The following is an 18,255-nucleotide window of genomic DNA, read 5'->3' as shown; positions in this document are numbered from 1 at the left end:
CTTACTTACGGGCACCCCTAATAGACTATTTAAAGAGGAGCAATAAGTAATGGAAGTGGTTTGAAGGGTTACCTATTTTTTCACGATGCACCGTCAAAACGGCAGGTGACAAAATGGACCCGTCAAAACGACCCCGACAAAACTACCCAGTCAAAACAGCCCGAGCATCGACATATTGGCTCCAAACAAATGGGTTCCCCCCATATATAGGCTCCAGACAAATGGGCTCCCGACTTATTGGCTCCCGAAAAATGATCTCACGACAAATGATGAATTGGCATAGACAAAACAATTTTGTCCAACCCTCCAACCACACGCGGTTCCTACCTCCACTACCATAAAACCTCTTTTAAATGTGTGAATGAAAAACTTTTTCATAAACAATATGCAATTCATAAACAAATCGAGCTGTGAACAACTAAATTACACACATTTTTTTAAAGTGTTAAGCTAATGTTTTATTCACAACCGGGAAGGTCTGTTGCCTAATGCGAGCACAGAAGTTTAAATGTGTGATCGTCAGGTATATATCTATTCTAGATCTAGATCTAGTAGCCGTGTTCCACTCCTGTTTCTATATATTGCATCTCTTCCCTTTTCCCTTTGTAAATGTTCCCACGCATCTGATTCTGAATGAAGCTTTAATTAAAATTTCTTTTTAGTAATAAAACATTATGTTATATAATGGAATAGTGATTGTGGTTAATTGTAATGATTTAATCTAGCCTGCTAGTGCTAACCCCCAGCGTGGGACACGCAGCACTGAGCCCTCCCTTACACACGGCTGCGCGCGTGCTTTAGCCAGCACTCACGTCTGCTGCTATTTTGTGGGCAAAGCCTAGCCTAGCCTAGTGTGTTTGGCATGACCAAAGCGAGGCCGCGAGTAAATCGATGCAATGTAATTTTATAGATAAACAATTTATTTTGAGTTCAATATGGCGTTTGTAAATTATTTACTAAAATGCAAGTGCAAATAGATATAGAGGTCTAGATTAGATCTACATGCACTATAAGTCATTAGACCCATTTAGATTCTGAATTTTGTCTGGCCAGACCTTTGCTAATCAAGAGTCTAGATATAGATCTAAGTAATTTTATCTTATCGTTTTGAAAGAAACTGAATGAAACAAAAACCAATACTCAAAAGCTAGTCTAGAGCAGACTTGAAGTGTCAAGTAAACGAGTGGACTAAGTAAGTTAGTAGTTAGATCTAGTAGGCCTACGCCTTCACCAAACGAACGCGAGCTAAACTTAATTTAGTTTTGACCAGATTTTTACTTGATTTGTTTATTAATTTATTTCTCCTCGGGATGGTGATTGATTAGTGACTGGATAAACATGTTTCTATATTCAGTATCAGTGATTGTTTGCATGCTTTTATTTCTAGATCTAGATCTAATTCATTTGAGATTTAGATACTGTTGTTATAATATATATTTATATATATTATATTATTATTATAATAATATTATAGACTAATTTATAGATCTAGATTCTAGGCCTAGATCAATATCACCTGACCACCACATCACCTGACCACCCTATCTCCTGATCACCACATCTCCTGACCACCAAATATGACCACCACATCATCTGACCACCACATCTTCTGACCACCACATCACCTGACCACCAAATATGACCACCACATCATCTGACCACCACATCTTCTGACCACCACATCAATTGACCACCACATCACCTGACCACCACATCACCTGACCACCACATCACCTGACCACCACATCTCCTGACCACCACATCACCTGACCACCACCACATCTGACCACCACATCACCTGACCACCACATCTCCTGACCACTACATCTTCGACCACAACATCTCCTAGAGACTAGCAAAAGGACTGAAAAGTGTTATAAAGCATTTTTGAGAGGTAATCAACTAGTGATGCTTTAGAGCAAAGTCTAAGTTTGAAGTAAAAACGTAATATAAAAATACCAAATAGATACATCTGTACCATAGGCTACCTCCAAAAGTGTTTTATAACAATTAAAATATGTATTAAACTGATTGTTTAGTTACTGCAGCCCTTTTTACTTTCTTGTATATACAAAGTATAGAGAAAGTCTTGTAATCGTGCAAAAAAAAAAAATTTGAGATTTTTACAAATCTCGACGTTTAACACCTCACTGATACGGAAAAACATAATTTTGTAATCTTGTCTGTGTGTCTGTCTGTGTGTGTGTGTGTGTGTGTAAACATGATAACTTGAGTACCGTTACAGCTAGATTGATGAAATTTCATATATAAGTATTTTATCAAAATCGTAGATCTGTATCAACTTTTGAGCGATTTCCGATAACCGGAAGTGGTACTTTTTTCACTTTGAATTTTTCAAAAGCCTATAACTTGAGTACTATTTCAGATAGATAAATGAAATTTCACACGTAAGTAAAAGATCTAATCCTCTACCTTCTATCAAATTTTGAGTAATTTCCGTTGACCGGAAGTAGTAATCGCTATTTCCGATTTCTCAAAAAACGCTTGTAAATTTATAAAGTACTAATAATATTCCACATTATTATGCACATTTTGTTTTGGCGTTCGCTTGGTGCGCAATTCTTTTTTCTATGAGATTCTATTCTATTTTAAAAAGTTTAAGTATTTAAAATGGATTAAAAATCATAACTATATCCCGAGTTCCCATCCCCTGTTGTTTTATATAAGGATATTGGAGAAAGTTTAGGGGAGATCACTCCCGGTTTATTTTCATAGTACCCTTTATTTTGAAGAAGATGATGAGAATTTATTTGACAGTGTGACAGAATGGCCTCACTGCCCAAGTATATTGTGCTGTGGCCAATCTTCTTGCTCAGCTGTCTTGTGATAACTGTCTACACTAGTGAGACCCAGGTAATATTTACTTACAAACATATATATATATATATATATATATATATATATATATTTTTTTTTTTATACATGTATTTGTATATACCATTATATAAAGAGATAGAGATAGATCTAGAGATATTGTTATAACTGTAAGCATATCAACAACATAAACACTTAATACATGTTCCTTCAAGAAATATTTAACTTACGTTTTGATCATAATGACACAAGATTATCTTTTTTTAGTATATTACTATTGGAGCATCCCTGAGCTCTGAAAGAATGGAGAATGAATTTCGCAGAGCTGTTGCAAATCTGAATCGTCATAGACATCTGCATTTTAATGCCACTACCATTCTAATGGATAGTAACCCAATCAGATCCGCATTGGACATCTGTGATAAATTGTTGGCTCAGCATGTCTTCACTGTGGTGGCATCTCACCCAAACTCAACTGACCACTCGCCCATCTCTGTCTCCTACACCTGTGGCTTCTACAACATCCCAGTGGTGGGCATCTCTGCTAGAGACTCAGCCTTCTCAGATATGGTAAGGCTGGTCACATTTTGTAAAGCTGGTTCTTGACATACAGCCTTCTCAGATATGGTAAGGCTGGTCACATGTTGTATAGCAGGCTAGAGACAGCCTTCTCAGATATGGTAAGGCTGGTCACATGTTGTATAGCAGGCTAGAGACTCAGCCTTCTCAGATATGGTAAGGCTGGTCACATGTTGTATAGCAGGCTAGAGACAGCCTTCTCAGATATGGTAAGGCTGGTCACATCTTGTATAGCAGGCTAGAGAATCAGCCTTCTCTGATATGGTAAGGCTGGTCACATGTTGTATAGCAGGCTAGAGACAGCCTTCTCAGATATGGTAAGGCTGGTCTCATGTTGTATAGCAGGCTAGAGACTCAGCCTTCTCAGATATGGTAAGGCTGGTCACATCTTGTATAGCAGGCTAGAGAATCAGCCTTCTCAGATATGGTAAGGCTGGTCACATGTTGTATAGCAGGCTAGAGAATCAGCCTTCTCTGATATGGTAAGGCTGGTCACATGTTGTATAGCAGGCTAGAGAATCAGCCTTCTCTGATATGGTAAGGCTGGTCACATGTTGTAAAGCAGGTTCTTGACATACAGTCTTAACAACTAGTTCTTGGAACAAGTCACTGAAAAAGATATTTAAACAAGTTTTTGGAATGTGTTACATCTAGTTGAAACATGTTGAAAATTGTTGTTGAAATAAGTTGTTGAAACAATAATCCAAACCTGTGAGGTGTAAAGTAGAAAGAAAATTCTTCTGTCTTTCTGATCAGGCCATTTTTTACTTTTGATTTTTAAAATCTGTTTGATTGAAGTAAATAATTTCTAGGTATCCCTGTTGATAAATGACTAAAGCCAGAAAATGTCTTGTTTCTAGAATGTGCACAAGATGTTTCTGCGTACTGTACCGCCATATTCCCACCAGGCAGATGTCTGGGTTGAGATTGTTAGCAACCTCACCTGGCACAAGGTCATCTTTCTCTACAGTGCTGATGAGGAGGGGAGGGCTATTTTAAGTCGATTTCAAACATTGGCAGAAAAAAAAAACATCAGAGTAAGTCAAAAATGTCTCTCACATAAACAAATGTGCAAGTAAGACATGCCTCTGACAGACAAATGTGCAGATGATGTAGAGTTAATCTCCGATGTATTGTGTGGCCAATACAATTCTGTTGTAGAATTTATAGCAGGAACATTAAATTTAGAAAATTTGCTGTTTGGATTTTGCTCATTTGTGATTTAAAAGTAAAGAAGTTTTGTCTAACCTTCTAGATCGAGCCATCTATAAAATATGCTCCTGGTGAAAGCTCCTATAGATCTGTCCTTGAACCAATCTTAAAGTGTACATCTAGAGTCATTCTGTTTTCTGCCTCGTGAGTACAGATTTTCTTCTATGCTAATCAGATGTGTGTGTCAGTGGTAAGCAGGAGTGCAGACAGGTTTTAAAAAATTGAGCATTTTAAAAGTTACTTCCTTTTGCCTGACAAAAACATTTCCTCTATCTATAGAAATCCATCAAAGATTAACACAATTCAACTTTGAAAATTTGTGTAGTAGCTGCACATGAGCGAAGTTAATTTTATTGCCACTTTTAATGTGTTTACAGTGCAGAAGACGCCTATGTTATATACCAAGATGCAGAAAGGCTTGGCATGACGGGGGAAGACTGGGCCTGGATAGTGTCAGAACAGGCTTTTGAAGTGGAAAAAATCCCTGTTGGTGTGTACAGCACTTCTGTATAATATTTTTAAGGCACAAACATGCATTTTTCAAAATGTTGACAGGAATTTTGTGTTCATCTAATAAATTGCTGCAAGTAGATTTTGGGTGTTCAACTTGTAAATTGTTTCAATGTTGACAGGGTTTTTGGGTGTTCATCTTGTGAATTGTTTCAATGTTGACAGGGTTTTTGGGTGTTCATCTTGTGAATTGTTTCAATGTTGACAGGGTTTTTGGGTGTTCATCTTGTGAATTGTTTCAATGTTGACAGGGTTTTTGGGTGTTCATCTTGTGAATTGTTTCAATGTTGACAGGGTTTTTGGGTGTTCATCTTGTGAATTGTTTCAATGTTGACAGGGTTTTTGGGTGTTCAACTTGTGAATTGTTTCAATGTTGACAGGATTTTTGGGTGTTCATCTTGTGAATTGTTTCAATGTTGACAGGGTTTTTGGGTGTTCATCTTGTGAATTGTTTCAATGTTGACAGGGTTTTTGGGTGTTCATCTTGTGAATTGTTTCAATGTTGACAGGGTTTTTGGGTGTTCATCTTGTGAATTGTTTCAATGTTGACAGGGTTTTTGGGTGTTCATCTTGTGAATTGTTTCAATGTTGACAGGGTTTTTGGGTGTTCATCTTGTGAATTGTTTCAATGTTGACAGGGTTTTTGGGTGTTCATCTTGTGAATTGTTTCAATGTTGACAGGGTTTTTGGGTGTTCATCTTGTGAATTGTTTCAATGTTGACAGGGTTTTTGGGTGTTCATCTTGTGAATTGTTTCAATGTTGACAGGGTTTTTGGGTGTTCATCTTGTGAATTGTTTCAATGTTGACAGGGTTTTTGGGTGTTCAACTTGTGAATTGTTTCAATGTTGACAGGATTTTTGGGTGTTCATCTTGTGAATTGTTTCAATGTTGACAGGGTTTTTGGGTGTTCATCTTGTGAATTGTTTCAATGTTGACAGGGTTTTTGGGTGTTCATCTTGTGAATTGTTTCAATGTTGACAGGGTTTTTGGGTGTTCATCTTGTGAATTGTTTCAATGTTGACAGGGTTTTTGGGTGTTCATCTTGTGAATTGTTTCAATGTTGACAGGGTTTTTGGGTGTTCATCTTGTGAATTGTTTCAATGTTGACAGGGTTTTTGGGTGTTCATCTTGTGAATTGTTTCAATGTTGACAGGATTTTTGGGTGTTCATCTTGTGAATTGTTTCAATGTTGACAGGGTTTTTGGGTGTTCATCTTGTGAATTGTTTCAATGTTGACAGGATTTTTGGGTGTTCATCTTGTGAATTGTTTCAATGTTGACAGGGTTTTTGGGTGTTCATCTTGTGAATTGTTTCAATGTTGACAGGGTTTTTGGGAGTTCATCTTGTGAATTGTTTCAATGTTGACAGGGTTTTTGGGTGTTCATCTTGTGAATTGTTTCAATGTTGACAGGATTTTTGGGTGTTCATCTTGTGAATTGTTTCAATGTTGACAGGGTTTTTGGGTGTTCATCTTGTCAATGGCACCAATGAGGTGAACCACATCAGAGATGCTGTGGAAGTGATTGGCCACGCCTTCCATCATCTGATGGCAGCAGAAAACATATCCAACCCACCCACTGGATGCAATGAGACAAACTCTTGGGAGAGTGGCAATAGGGTTTATGAGTAAGTTGTTTGGTTAGAGAAACTTATGAAAACTGTCATGTGGTATAAGTTTTGTTTGATTAGCTCAACTTAAGAAAACTCTCACATTGGGTTTTAAGTTTTGTTTGGTGAGAGAAACTTATGAAAACTGATGTGGTTTACGTGTTGTTTGGTTAGCTCAACTTATGAAGACTGTGATGTGGTTTGTTTGGTTAGAGAAACTCATGAAAACTGTGATGTGGTTTATGTGTTGTTTGGTTAAAGAAACTCATGAAAACAGTCATGTGGTATAAGTTTTATTTGGTTAGAGAAACTTATGAAAACTGTGATGTGGTTTGTTTGGTTAGAGAAACTCATGAAAACTGTGATGTGGTTTACGTGTTGTTTGGTTAGCTCAACTTATGAAAACTGTGATGTGGTTTATGTGTTTGATTGAGCAGTGCCTTGAAGAAAACGGCCATGCTGGGAGAGACGGGTCAAGTAAGCTTCAGTGAGGAGGGTGACCGGCTGAACCCCATGTATGAGATCCTGAATGTTAATGGCAATGGGATGAAGATGTCTGTAGGACTCTATGGCCACAAGACTGAGGTCAGTTTTTCTCTCACCACATCAGTGGGTACTTATTATGGTGTGCCACTTTGTTGTGCCACTATGTTGTGCCAATTTGTTGTGCCATGTGTCACTTTGTTGTGCCACTATGTTGTGCCACTATGTTGTGCCACTTTGTTGTGCCACTTTGTTGTGCCACTTTGTTGTGCCACTTTGTTGTGCCTATTTGTTGTGCTGCTTTGAATAACATTGAACCTTCCCTCCCAGCCATCTTGGGGCCTGAGGATGAAGCTGTATAACCTGACTTGGCCAGGGAACACACATGTCAAGCCAAAAGGTGAAAAGATATCAAGAAACCTGAGGGTATGACATTAACACCTTCAATTATGCACATCATATTGTGATTTGGTTAAATTTATTTTTAGGCATAGAGTAGGATGTTATCTACAGAAATTTTATGTTTAAAATTTTTTCTCTACTTATTCAAGATTGTGACTCTCAAAGAGAAACCATTTGTGGAAGTGCTTCCATTACCCAAAGATGGCCACTGTATTCCTGTCAAGCCAGCTAAACATGCCTTTCCTTGTAAAAATGGCACACAGGGTAACTTCATTCTAATCATTCAGAGTCCTGGCTAATGGGTGCACTAACAGGAACCATTTCCAACTTAATCAGTACAGCTAATAATTAAGCTAAAATCCTCAATCAAACGCAGTCACTTATAGGCCAAATGGAATATTTTTGGACCAATTATTTTTATTGGACTATTTTCATAGCAAAGTGAAATATCTTTTTCTATTTGGACCAAATTTTCTATTCAGTAAAGCCACTTACCAGATGAGTGTATCCTGTTGTGGTCCAGTGTAGTTCACTTTCAACTTTTTAACCCCCTTCCATTTGACTTAACTTGTAGGCAGAAATATAAACTGTTGATCACCTCCCAGTATAAGTCAAATGAGCCAATAGTTGATTACCTCCCCAATGAGAAAAAGAAATAAACTGTTGATTACCTCCCCAATAAGACAAATGACATGGACTCCCCAACAAGACAAATGACATGGACTCCCCAACAAGACAAATGACATCAATTGACTCCCCAATAAGACAAATGACATTGACTCCCCAATAAGACAAATGACATGGACTCCCCAATAAGACAAATGACATGGACTCCCCAATAAGACAAATGACATGGACTCCCCAATAAGACAAATGACATTGATTCCCCAATAAGACAAATGACATGGACTCCCCAATTAGACAAATGACATGGACTTCTCAACAAGACAAATGACATTGACTCCCCAACAAGACAAATGACATTGACTCCCCAATAAAACACATGACATTGACTCCCCAATAAGACAAATGACATGGACTCTCCAATTAGACAAATGACATGGACTTCTCAACAAGACAAATGACATTGACTCCCCAACAAGACAAATGACATTGACTCCCCAATAAAACACATGACATTGACTCCCCAACAAGACAAATGACATGGACTCCCCAACAAGACAAATGACATGGACTCCCCAACAAGACAAATGACATCAACTCCCCAACAAGACAAATGACATCAACTCCCCAACAAGACAAATGACATGGACTCCCCAACAAGACAAATGACATCAACTCCCCAACAAGACAAATGACATCAACTCCCCAACAAGACAAATGACATCAACTCCCCAACAAGACAAATGACATCAACTCCCCAACAAGACAAATGACATCAACTCCCCAACAAGACAAATGGACTCCCCAACAAGACAAATGACATTGACTCCCCAATAAAACACATGACATTGACTCCCCAACAAGACAAATGACATGGACTCCCCAACAAGACAAATGACATCAACTCCCCAACAAGACAAATGACATCAACTCCCCAACAAGACAAATGACATCAACTCCCCAACAAGACAAATGACATCAACTCCCCAACAAGACAAATGACATCAACTCCCCAACAAGACAAATGACATCAACTCCCCAACAAGACAAATGACTTCAACTCCCCAACAAGACAAATGACATCAACTCCCCAACAAGACAAATGACATCAACTCCCCAACAAGACAAATGACATCAACTCCCCAACAAGACAAATGACATCAACTCCCCAACAAGACAAATACCCTGCTGATTACTCCCCACAGACCACTGCTGTATGGGCTACTGTATGGATATGCTGGCAAAGATATCTGAAAAAGTTCACTTTAATTTCACCATTCATCTCAGCAAAGATGGCCTGTTTGGATCTTTTGAAAAGGTGAAAACAAAAGACAACATTTTTGTTTTTTGGACAGAGTTTCTGTGAATGGCCTTGGATGAGTGGATAGTGTGTATTTTACTTACAAATGTAAATAGGGTGCATCCCAGTGGCGCAGCCAGGATCGTCTCAAGGGGGGGGGGGGGTCCAATTTTTACCCGGGGACAAACTTTCGATTTGCACCCCCCCCCCCTCAAACTTTCGATTTGCACCCCCCCTCATACTTTTTTTATATGCCGATGGGTCTATGGGGGGGGTTATGACCCCCCCTAACCCCCCCCCCTGCCTACGCCACTGGTGCATCCCATAAAGTCAGCCCCTTAAAAATAATTATAAAAAGAACAACCCATGTTCTCTATTTACGCTATTGTTTTGATGTTGAAGCTATGTACTGAGTTCCTTCTTATATTTTAAACCTCCAGCATAATTCATCAGAGAAAAAGTACTGGAATGGCATGATGGGTGAATTGATGCGTCAAGAAGCAGATCTCATTGTGGCACCCCTGACCATTAACCCGGAGAGGGCCAATGATATTGACTTTACTAAACCTTTTAAATACCAGGGACTAAACATTCTAGTTAGAAAAGTTAGTTGGTTTTTTTATTTTTGAATGTTTTTTTTTTTCAATGCTAAATAAAAGTGAATGCCATAGAATCTTCCTTTCGAACAAGGCAGAATGAAATTTTTTAAAATTGTTTCTAAAAAAAAAATAGTTTGCGGATGTGAAAAACACATCCAGTCAATAAATATTTTTTGTGTTCAGACACAGAAAGATTCCAGCCTGGCATCATTCTTGCAACCATTTCAAGACACACTTTGGATCCTTGTTGGTCTCTCTGTGCATGTTGTGGCCCTGGTCCTCTATTTACTTGACCGCTTCTCTCCCTTTGGCCGGTTTAAGCTGGCCAAAAGTGATGACACAGAAGAGGATGCTCTAAACCTGTCCAGTGCCATGTGGTTCTCATGGGGCGTTCTCTTAAACAGTGGCATTGGTGAAGGTGAGAGATGTTGTGTGGTTCTCATGGGGCGTTCTCTTAAACAGTGGCATTGGGGAAGGTGAGAGATGTTGTGTGACATTGGTGAAGGTGAGAGATGTGTGGTTGTGTGGCTTTGGTGAAGGTGAAGGTGAGAGATGCTGTGTGGTTGTGTGGCTTTGGTGAAGGTGAGAGATGTTGTGTGGCATTGGTGAAGGTGAGAGATGTTGTGTGGTTGTGTGGCATTTAGTGTTACCTGCTTGATTTCCCACCCAATTCAAAACATGGCCATACCAATACGTTTATACTTGTGTTGATGTTTCCTTAAAGGTACACCTAGGAGTTTTAGTGCCCGTGTGTTGGGGATGGTTTGGGCAGGTTTTGCTATGATTATTGTGGCTTCCTATACTGCTAATCTGGCAGCTTTTTTGGTTTTGGATCGGCCTGAAGCCCTGATTTCTGGCATTGATGATCCTAGGGTAGGTACAAACTCTTAGATTAAAATTTACAATCTTGACATTAACCTACCTGTCAACATCTTGACATTAACCTACCTGTCAACATCTTCACATTAACTTACCTGCTACAAATATAATGTAAAGAAGAATGAATTTTGTGCCAAAAACGTTTAGATTGTAATTTATTGTTTTTCAGTTGCGTAATCTGTAATTTATTGTTTTCCAGTTGCGTAATCCTAATGAAAAGTTCAAGTATGCCACAGTTAAAGGTAGTGCTGTAGAGATGTATTTCAAAAGGCAGGTAGAGCTGTCAACAATGTATAGAAACATGGAAGGTCAAAAGAAATATTTAACTGCTGAAGCTGCCATTGAAGATATTCGTAAAGGGTATGTGCTGATGTTGTCATTAATTTAGAATAGATCTCTGGGTTACATCTCTGAGGCTGTTGCTGATGTTGTCATTAATTTAGAATAGATCTCTGGGTTACATCTCAGTTGTGAGGCTGTTGCTGATGTTGTCATTAATTTAGAATAAATCTCTGGGTTACATCTCTGAGGCTGTTGCTGATGTTGTCATTAATTTAGAATAGATCTCTGGGTTACATCTCAGTTGTGAGGCTGTTGCTGATGTTGTCATTAATTTAGAATAGATCTCTGGGTTACATCTCAGTTGTGAGGCTGTTGCTGATGTTGTCATTAATTTAGAATAGATCTTTGGGTTACATCTCTGTTGTGAGGCTGTTGCCGATGTTGTCATTAATTTAGAATAGATCTCTGGGTTACATCTCAGTTGTGAGGCTGTTGCTGATGTTGTCATTAATTTAGAATAGATCTCTGGGTTACATCTCTGAGGCTGTTGCTGATGTTGTCATTAATTTAGAATAGATCTCTGGGTTACATCTCTGAGGCTGTTGCTGATGTTGTCATTAATTTAGAATAGATCTCTGGGTTACATCTCTGAGGCTGTTGCTGATGTTGTCATTAATTTAGAATAGATATCTGGGTTACATCTCTGAGGCTGTTGCTGATGTTGTCATTAATTTAGAATAGATCTCTGGGTTACATCTCTGAGGCTGTTGCTGATGTTGTCATTAATTTAGAATAGATCTCTGGGTTACATCTCTGAGGCTGTTGCTGATGTTGTCATTAATTTAGAATAGATCTCTGGGTTACATCTCTGTTGTGAGGCTGTTGCTGATGTTGTCATTAATTTAGAATAGATCTCTGGGTTACATCTCTGTTGTGTGACTGTTGCTGATGTTGTCATTAATTTAGAATAGATCTCTGGGTTACATCTCTGAGGCTGTTGCTGATGTTGTCATTAATTTAGAATAGATCTCTGGGTTACATCTCAGTTGTGAGGCTGTTGCTGATGTTGTCATTAATTTAGAATAGATCTCTGGGTTACATCTCTGTTGTGAGGCTGTTGCTGATGTTGTCATTAATTTAGAATAGATCTCTGGGCTACATCTCTGAAGCTGTTGCTGATGTTGTCATTAATTTAGAATAGATCTCTGGGTTACATCTCTGAGGCTGTTGCTGATGTTGTCATTAATTTAGAATAGATCTCTGGGTTACATCTCTGAGACTGTTGCTGATGTTGTCATTAATTTAGAATAGATCTCTGGGTTACATCTCTGAGGCTGTTGCTGATGTTGTCATTAATTTAGAATAGATCTTTGGGTTACATCTCTGAGGCTGTTGCTGAAGTTGTCATTTATTTAGAATAGATCTCTGGGTTACATCTCTGAGACTGTTGCTGATGTTGTCATTAATTTAGAATAGATCTTTGGGTTACATCTCTGTTGTGAGGCTGTTGCCGATGTTGTCATTAATTTAGAATAGATCTCTGGGTTACATCTCAGTTGTGAGGCTGTTGCTGATGTTGTCATTAATTTAGAATAGATCTCTGGGTTACATCTCTGAGACTGTTGCTGATGTTGTCATTAATTTAGAATAGATCTTTGGGTTACATCTCTGTTGTGAGGCTGTTGCTGATGTTGTCATTAATTTAGAATAGATCTTTGGGTTACATCTCTGTTGTGAGGCTGTTGCTGATGTTGTCATTAATTTAGAATAGATCTCTGGGTTACATCTCTGAGGCTGTTGCTGATGTTGTCATTAATTTAGAATAGATCTCTGGGTTACATCTCTGAGGCTGTTGCTGATGTTGTCATTAATTTAGAATAGATCTCTGGGTTACATCTCTGAGACTGTTGCTGATGTTGTCATTAATTTAGAATAGATCTCTGGGTTACATCTCTGAGGCTGTTGCTGATGTTGTCATTAATTTAGAATAGATCTCTGGGTTACAACTCTGAGGCTGTTGCTGATGTTGTCATTAATTTAGAATAGATCTCTGGGTTACAACTCTGAGGCTGTTGCTGATGTTGTCATTAATTTAGAATAGATCTCTGGGTTACATCTCTGAGGCTGTTGCTGATGTTGTCATTAATTTAGAATAGATCTCTGGGTTACAACTCTGAGGCTGTCCCTTCCATTTTGTTTAAAGTGAGCTGCAAGCCTTCATCTGGGACTCCCCTCGCCTGGAGTATGAAGCTGCCAGCGACTGTGACCTGACCACAGCAGGGGATCTCTTTGGGAGGTCAGGTCTAGGGATTGGTCTGCCAAAGAACAGCCCCTGGACACACGAAGTATCAATGGCAGTTTTAGACATGCATGAAAGTAAGCTGAAGAGAGCGTCCTAGTTTATCTTTAATCTTTGCTTTACTTATTGCTAGTTTTAGTAGGTGTGTAGTAGTTCAATAAACAACTGTTGGTTTGAGATTTAATCTAGATTCATGTGATGGCATTAATTTTTACATCACAATTTTAAAAAAATTAGATTTTAAATCCACTTTAATTGATCAAACACATTTTTATTAATTATTGAGAGTTTTTTGAAAATGTGCTTGTAAAATCTTGTAACACCAGGTGGCTTTATGGAAGATTTAGACAACCGATGGATTCTAGTGGACAGCAAGTCCTCCTGTCCTGAGAGTAACTCTGCTCCAGCTACCCTAGGTTTAACCAACATGGCAGGTAGGTCTCTAGGTTTAACCAACATGGCAGAAAAGTCTCTAGGTTTAACCAACATGGCAGGTAGGTCTCTAGGTTTAACCAACATGGCAGGTAGGTCTCTAGGTTTAACCAACATGGCAGGTAGGTCTCTAGGTTTAACCAACATGGCAGGTAGGTCTCTAGGTTTAACCAACATGGCAGGTAGGTCTCTAGGTTTAACCAACATGGCAGGTAGGTCTCTAGGTTTAACCAACATGGCAGGTAGGTCTCTAGGTTTAACCAACATGGCAGGTAGGTCTCTAGGTTTAACCAACATGGCAGGTAGGTCTCTAGGTTTAACCAACATGGCAGGTAGGTCTCTAGGTTTAACCAACATGGCAGGTAGGTCTCTAGGTTTAACCAACATGGCAGGTAGGTCTCTAGGTTTAACTAACATGGCAGGTAGGTCTCTAGGTTTAACCAACATGGCAGGTAGGTCTCTAGGTTTAACCAACATGGCAGGTAGGTCTCTAGGTTTAACCAACATGGCAGGTAGGTCTCTAGGTTTAACCAACATGGCAGGTAGGTCTCTAAGTTTAACCAACATGGCAGGTAGGTCTCTAGGTTTAACCTACATGGCAGGTAGGTCTCTAGGTTTAACCAACATGGCAGGTAGGTCGCTAGGTTTAACCAACATGGCAGGTAGGTCTCTAGGTTTAACCAACATGGCAGGTAGGTCTCCAGGTTTAACCATAATGGCACTGACTGCTAAGTTGTTGGAGTGGTACTAATGTATGATTGATTTTCTGCATCTTCAATACAAGTAGAATTAAATTCATTCAGTTTTGTAAACAAATGGCATAGACCAATGACAAAATGGTTGAATGAAATTTTCCAGGAGTTTTTATGATGGTGGCTGGAGGCATTGTGGCTGGTGTCCTTCTCATATTTATAGAAATAGCCTACAAGAGACACAGAGGACTGAAAGAAAAAGAACTTGAACTGGCTCGAAATGCTGCAGACCGCTGGCGTGGAAACATTGAGGTAATGCATGGCTATATCATCATGGTAGTACAGCTGTTGTACACACCTATGTGTGACCTTTGTCTTCTTTGTCATTATATTCATCATGAAAGATGGGACTGAAAAATGATTACGTATCTCTTTTAAGGTAGTAGTTGTTTTAAGTAAAATAAATTAAAATACCAAACAGAAGGGAAAAAAAAGATCTTTATACTTGTATAAGTAAAAAAAATTTAGAAAAATAACATTAGAGAGTTAGACAAATCCATAGTAAATTTCAAAGTAAAACAGTTTTTCTGAATATACTGGATTTAGTACTAAAATTTCTCAACATTTTTTTAATGAATAAATAATGTCCTCACACATCTCTCATCATGGGCATCATACTTAATTTTTGTAAAGCCAATGTCGGCAGATGACATTTGATTAATGTAAAGCCAATGTCGGCAGATGACATTTAATTAATGTAAAGCCAATGTCGGCAGATGACATTTAATTAATGTAAAGCCAATGTCGGCAGATGACATTTGATTAATGTAAAGCCAATGTCGGCAGATGACATTTGATTAATGTAAAGCCAATGTCGGCAGATGACATTTAATTAATGTAAAGCGTGTGTTGTCAATCTCATGTTGTTTTGTTGCCATCATAAACAGAAAAGAAAGAAGCTGAGGCAGACTTGGCAGTATCTACATGCCCTGCGAGATTCTCAAGAGTTAGCATTCAAGTATGAAGAAAATATCTTGGTACTGCATCAGGAATTACTTACCCATTAACAAAGCACAAAGCTTGAATAGTTCGACACAAGCAGCAGTTTCAAACATTTCATTAGAGTAGCGCAGCTCAGCATTTCATTGCTTCAAAAATTAATCTGCTCTTTTTCTGGCATATTTTACTCACTGCATGAGCATTTATTAAATAAACTTCATGTTTTGAAATACAATTTCAAGAGAAAAAGATAAATAAATAAATATAAATACATATATATATATATATATATATATATATATATATATATATACATATACACCAAATTTATTTTGTTTTAATTTTTAAACTTTTTGTTACATTTGAATGTAAATTATTTTCAAAATAATTTACATAACAGATTAGTTCTGAAAAGATTTACACTAATTTTTTTACCTTTCCCAAAATAGAAGAGGTTCTGAATGCTTCCTGTCCTTTTCATTTTTACTTTCTTGTATACATACAGAGTATAGAGGAAGTAATGTAATCGTGCAAAAAAATCACATGAAATTTTGACATTTTGTTTGGCGTTCACTTGGTGCGCAATACTTTTTTCTATGAGATTCTATTCTATTTTTAAAAGTTTAAGTAATTAAAAATCATGTCTATATCCCGAGTTGCCATCCCTGTAGTGTTATATAAGAATATTTGAGAAAGTTAGGGGAGGTGGCTCCCGGTATATTTTTAAAAAGTATAATGTACTTATTTAGCAATTAAAAATAAATTAGGTAGATCAAAAAAAATGTATAATGCCAATAATAGCTCCTGAAAATTTGTAAAGAAAAATGTTAATGTTAAACTCAATTGTCCAATTGTACCATGTTTATTATATATATATATATATATATATATATATATATATATATATATATATATATATATATATATATATATATATATATATATATATATATATATATATATATGCTTTGTATGATAAGAGGGTAAAATATATCTGCATTGTAAGTTCCATTGCCATATCACAAGTACTAATCCAGTAACACTACTTACACTTATCATGAATTGAATTTAACCAACAAAATGGAATGAACTATTATTGCATGTTTTAGGTTCAAGCCATAACTAATTGCTTTTTAGCAATACAATATTTCTTAAAAGAATTCAGAAAATATAAACCAATCAAATAGATTTAATAAACCAGCTGTATGAGGTTGTCTTGTCACTAAGGTTGTCCCCCTTTTGTCTAAAGATTCCTACTCCAGAGATCTGACCAGAGCTTTCTTCTAATACCTTCTTTTTCTTATCTATACAAATATTCACCATGGGTTTGGTTTTTTAAAGTTATTTTTTGAAGAATTTGCTTTGGGTTAGTGGGTTACTTTTTTCATTTACTGCATGCTGAAAAATATTTTTAATACCATTTGTAATCTGTCTGACTATTATTGAAATTGATAATTTTTATCTTAGTGATAATGACCACAAGACAATATTGTTATTTAAGACAGCAGTTTCATTTATTTTCTGGCTAAAGTACATATATCCATGGGTTAAGAATTTAGAAACTTCAATAAATATTTTGTATAATTTTGAAAAGCTGAGGAAAATATGTTTTCACTATTAAATAATGCTTTCATTTCACAATTTCAGAAACGAAGAACTTTGAGGCAAACTTTGCAAAAACAAAAGGAAGAGCAGATGAGAGTGAATTCTGTCCATAAACAGCCCAGTGCCAAACAAAATCCTTCCCAGCCAGCCAATGCCACATCTGTTAAGCTGAACAGCAACAACACCAAACCATTAGTTCCTCCACCATACCGTAGACCCTCCCTGCTAGAGGCCACTAGAGAAAGTGACTGCCTCCCTCCCCCACTTCCCATGGACTATCGTACACCAGGTTATGTACCAGCACGCTCTGGACGCACTGTCACATGGCACAATCCCTCTCACAATCCTTCTCTAAGTCCAGATAACCTTGTTTAATTTCTTCTCCTTCTCTAAGTCCAGATAACCTTGTTTAATTTCTTCCAGGCTGACATTTGTAAATCATTGAACATTTACTAGTTAATCAACATTCTCCAAACTTTTTCTTATTCATTTCTTGTGATAAAAACCTGAATTTTTACAATCCCATATTTTTTTGTTTGTTGTAAACATTTGAATTTTTCAGCCCCATTGTGTGGTCTAACTTTATATTGTAGATAGTTTTTTAACAGTGCAATACACCTATTTATACTGTCTGCTTTATTTAAAAGATATTTATTTGTTCTAATTTAAACATGTATATGACTTTTGTCATGTTTCTAAAACATACCTATTTTATTTATTTTTTCTACCCCCTATACTCTTGCCCAATTTTTTGTTACCCATGGAATAACTGGCTTGGTTACATTTATCTCAAAACGGGGTCTGATATTTATACACAAAGAAGAAAAAAAACACAACTTTCAACAAATTGTAAATAGTGAGTTATGTTGCTCAATGCTTTAGTTGAAAACAACTCTTCCAAGTTTGGTGTTGTT

At 37.4% G+C, this 18,255-nt stretch overlaps 1 protein-coding gene across 4 annotated transcripts; it reads left to right on the top strand.

The window, feature by feature from the left end:
* The first annotated feature begins 820 nt into the window (after nt 1-820).
* LOC131939530 (glutamate [NMDA] receptor subunit 1) lies at nt 821-17,862 on the top strand. 4 transcript variants are annotated; one of them, XM_059297887.1, is made up of 21 exons: nt 821-898; nt 2,779-2,874; nt 3,103-3,405; nt 4,275-4,451; nt 4,670-4,770; nt 5,004-5,116; nt 6,592-6,763; nt 7,183-7,330; nt 7,559-7,654; nt 7,780-7,894; nt 9,460-9,572; nt 9,995-10,159; nt 10,337-10,571; nt 10,878-11,026; nt 11,232-11,392; nt 13,518-13,690; nt 13,940-14,047; nt 14,904-15,049; nt 15,685-15,774; nt 17,384-17,707; nt 17,746-17,862. In XM_059297887.1, exons 1-21 carry the CDS (start codon nt 863-865, stop codon nt 17,752-17,754), a joined length of 3,030 nt encoding a protein of 1,009 aa, XP_059153870.1. In that variant the 5' UTR covers nt 821-862; the 3' UTR covers nt 17,755-17,862. The 4 variants fall into 4 exon arrangements, with proteins under 4 accessions (XP_059153870.1, XP_059153873.1, XP_059153872.1 ...); XM_059297888.1 differs by lacking the exon at nt 821-898 and adding an exon at nt 1,074-1,192; XM_059297890.1 differs by lacking the exon at nt 17,746-17,862 and having other exon boundaries at nt 15,685-15,755; nt 17,384-17,521.
* The last annotated feature ends 393 nt before the right edge of the window (nt 17,863-18,255 follow it).

This window comes from Physella acuta, unplaced genomic scaffold (assembly GCF_028476545.2).
Source record: "Physella acuta isolate Inbredline_101_S28 unplaced genomic scaffold, ASM2847654v3 ptg000283l, whole genome shotgun sequence".
Classification (NCBI taxonomy): Eukaryota; Metazoa; Mollusca; class Gastropoda; family Physidae; genus Physella; species Physella acuta.
The sequence above is the reverse complement of the archived record's forward strand: the minus strand, read 5'-3'. Positions and strand labels throughout refer to the sequence as shown.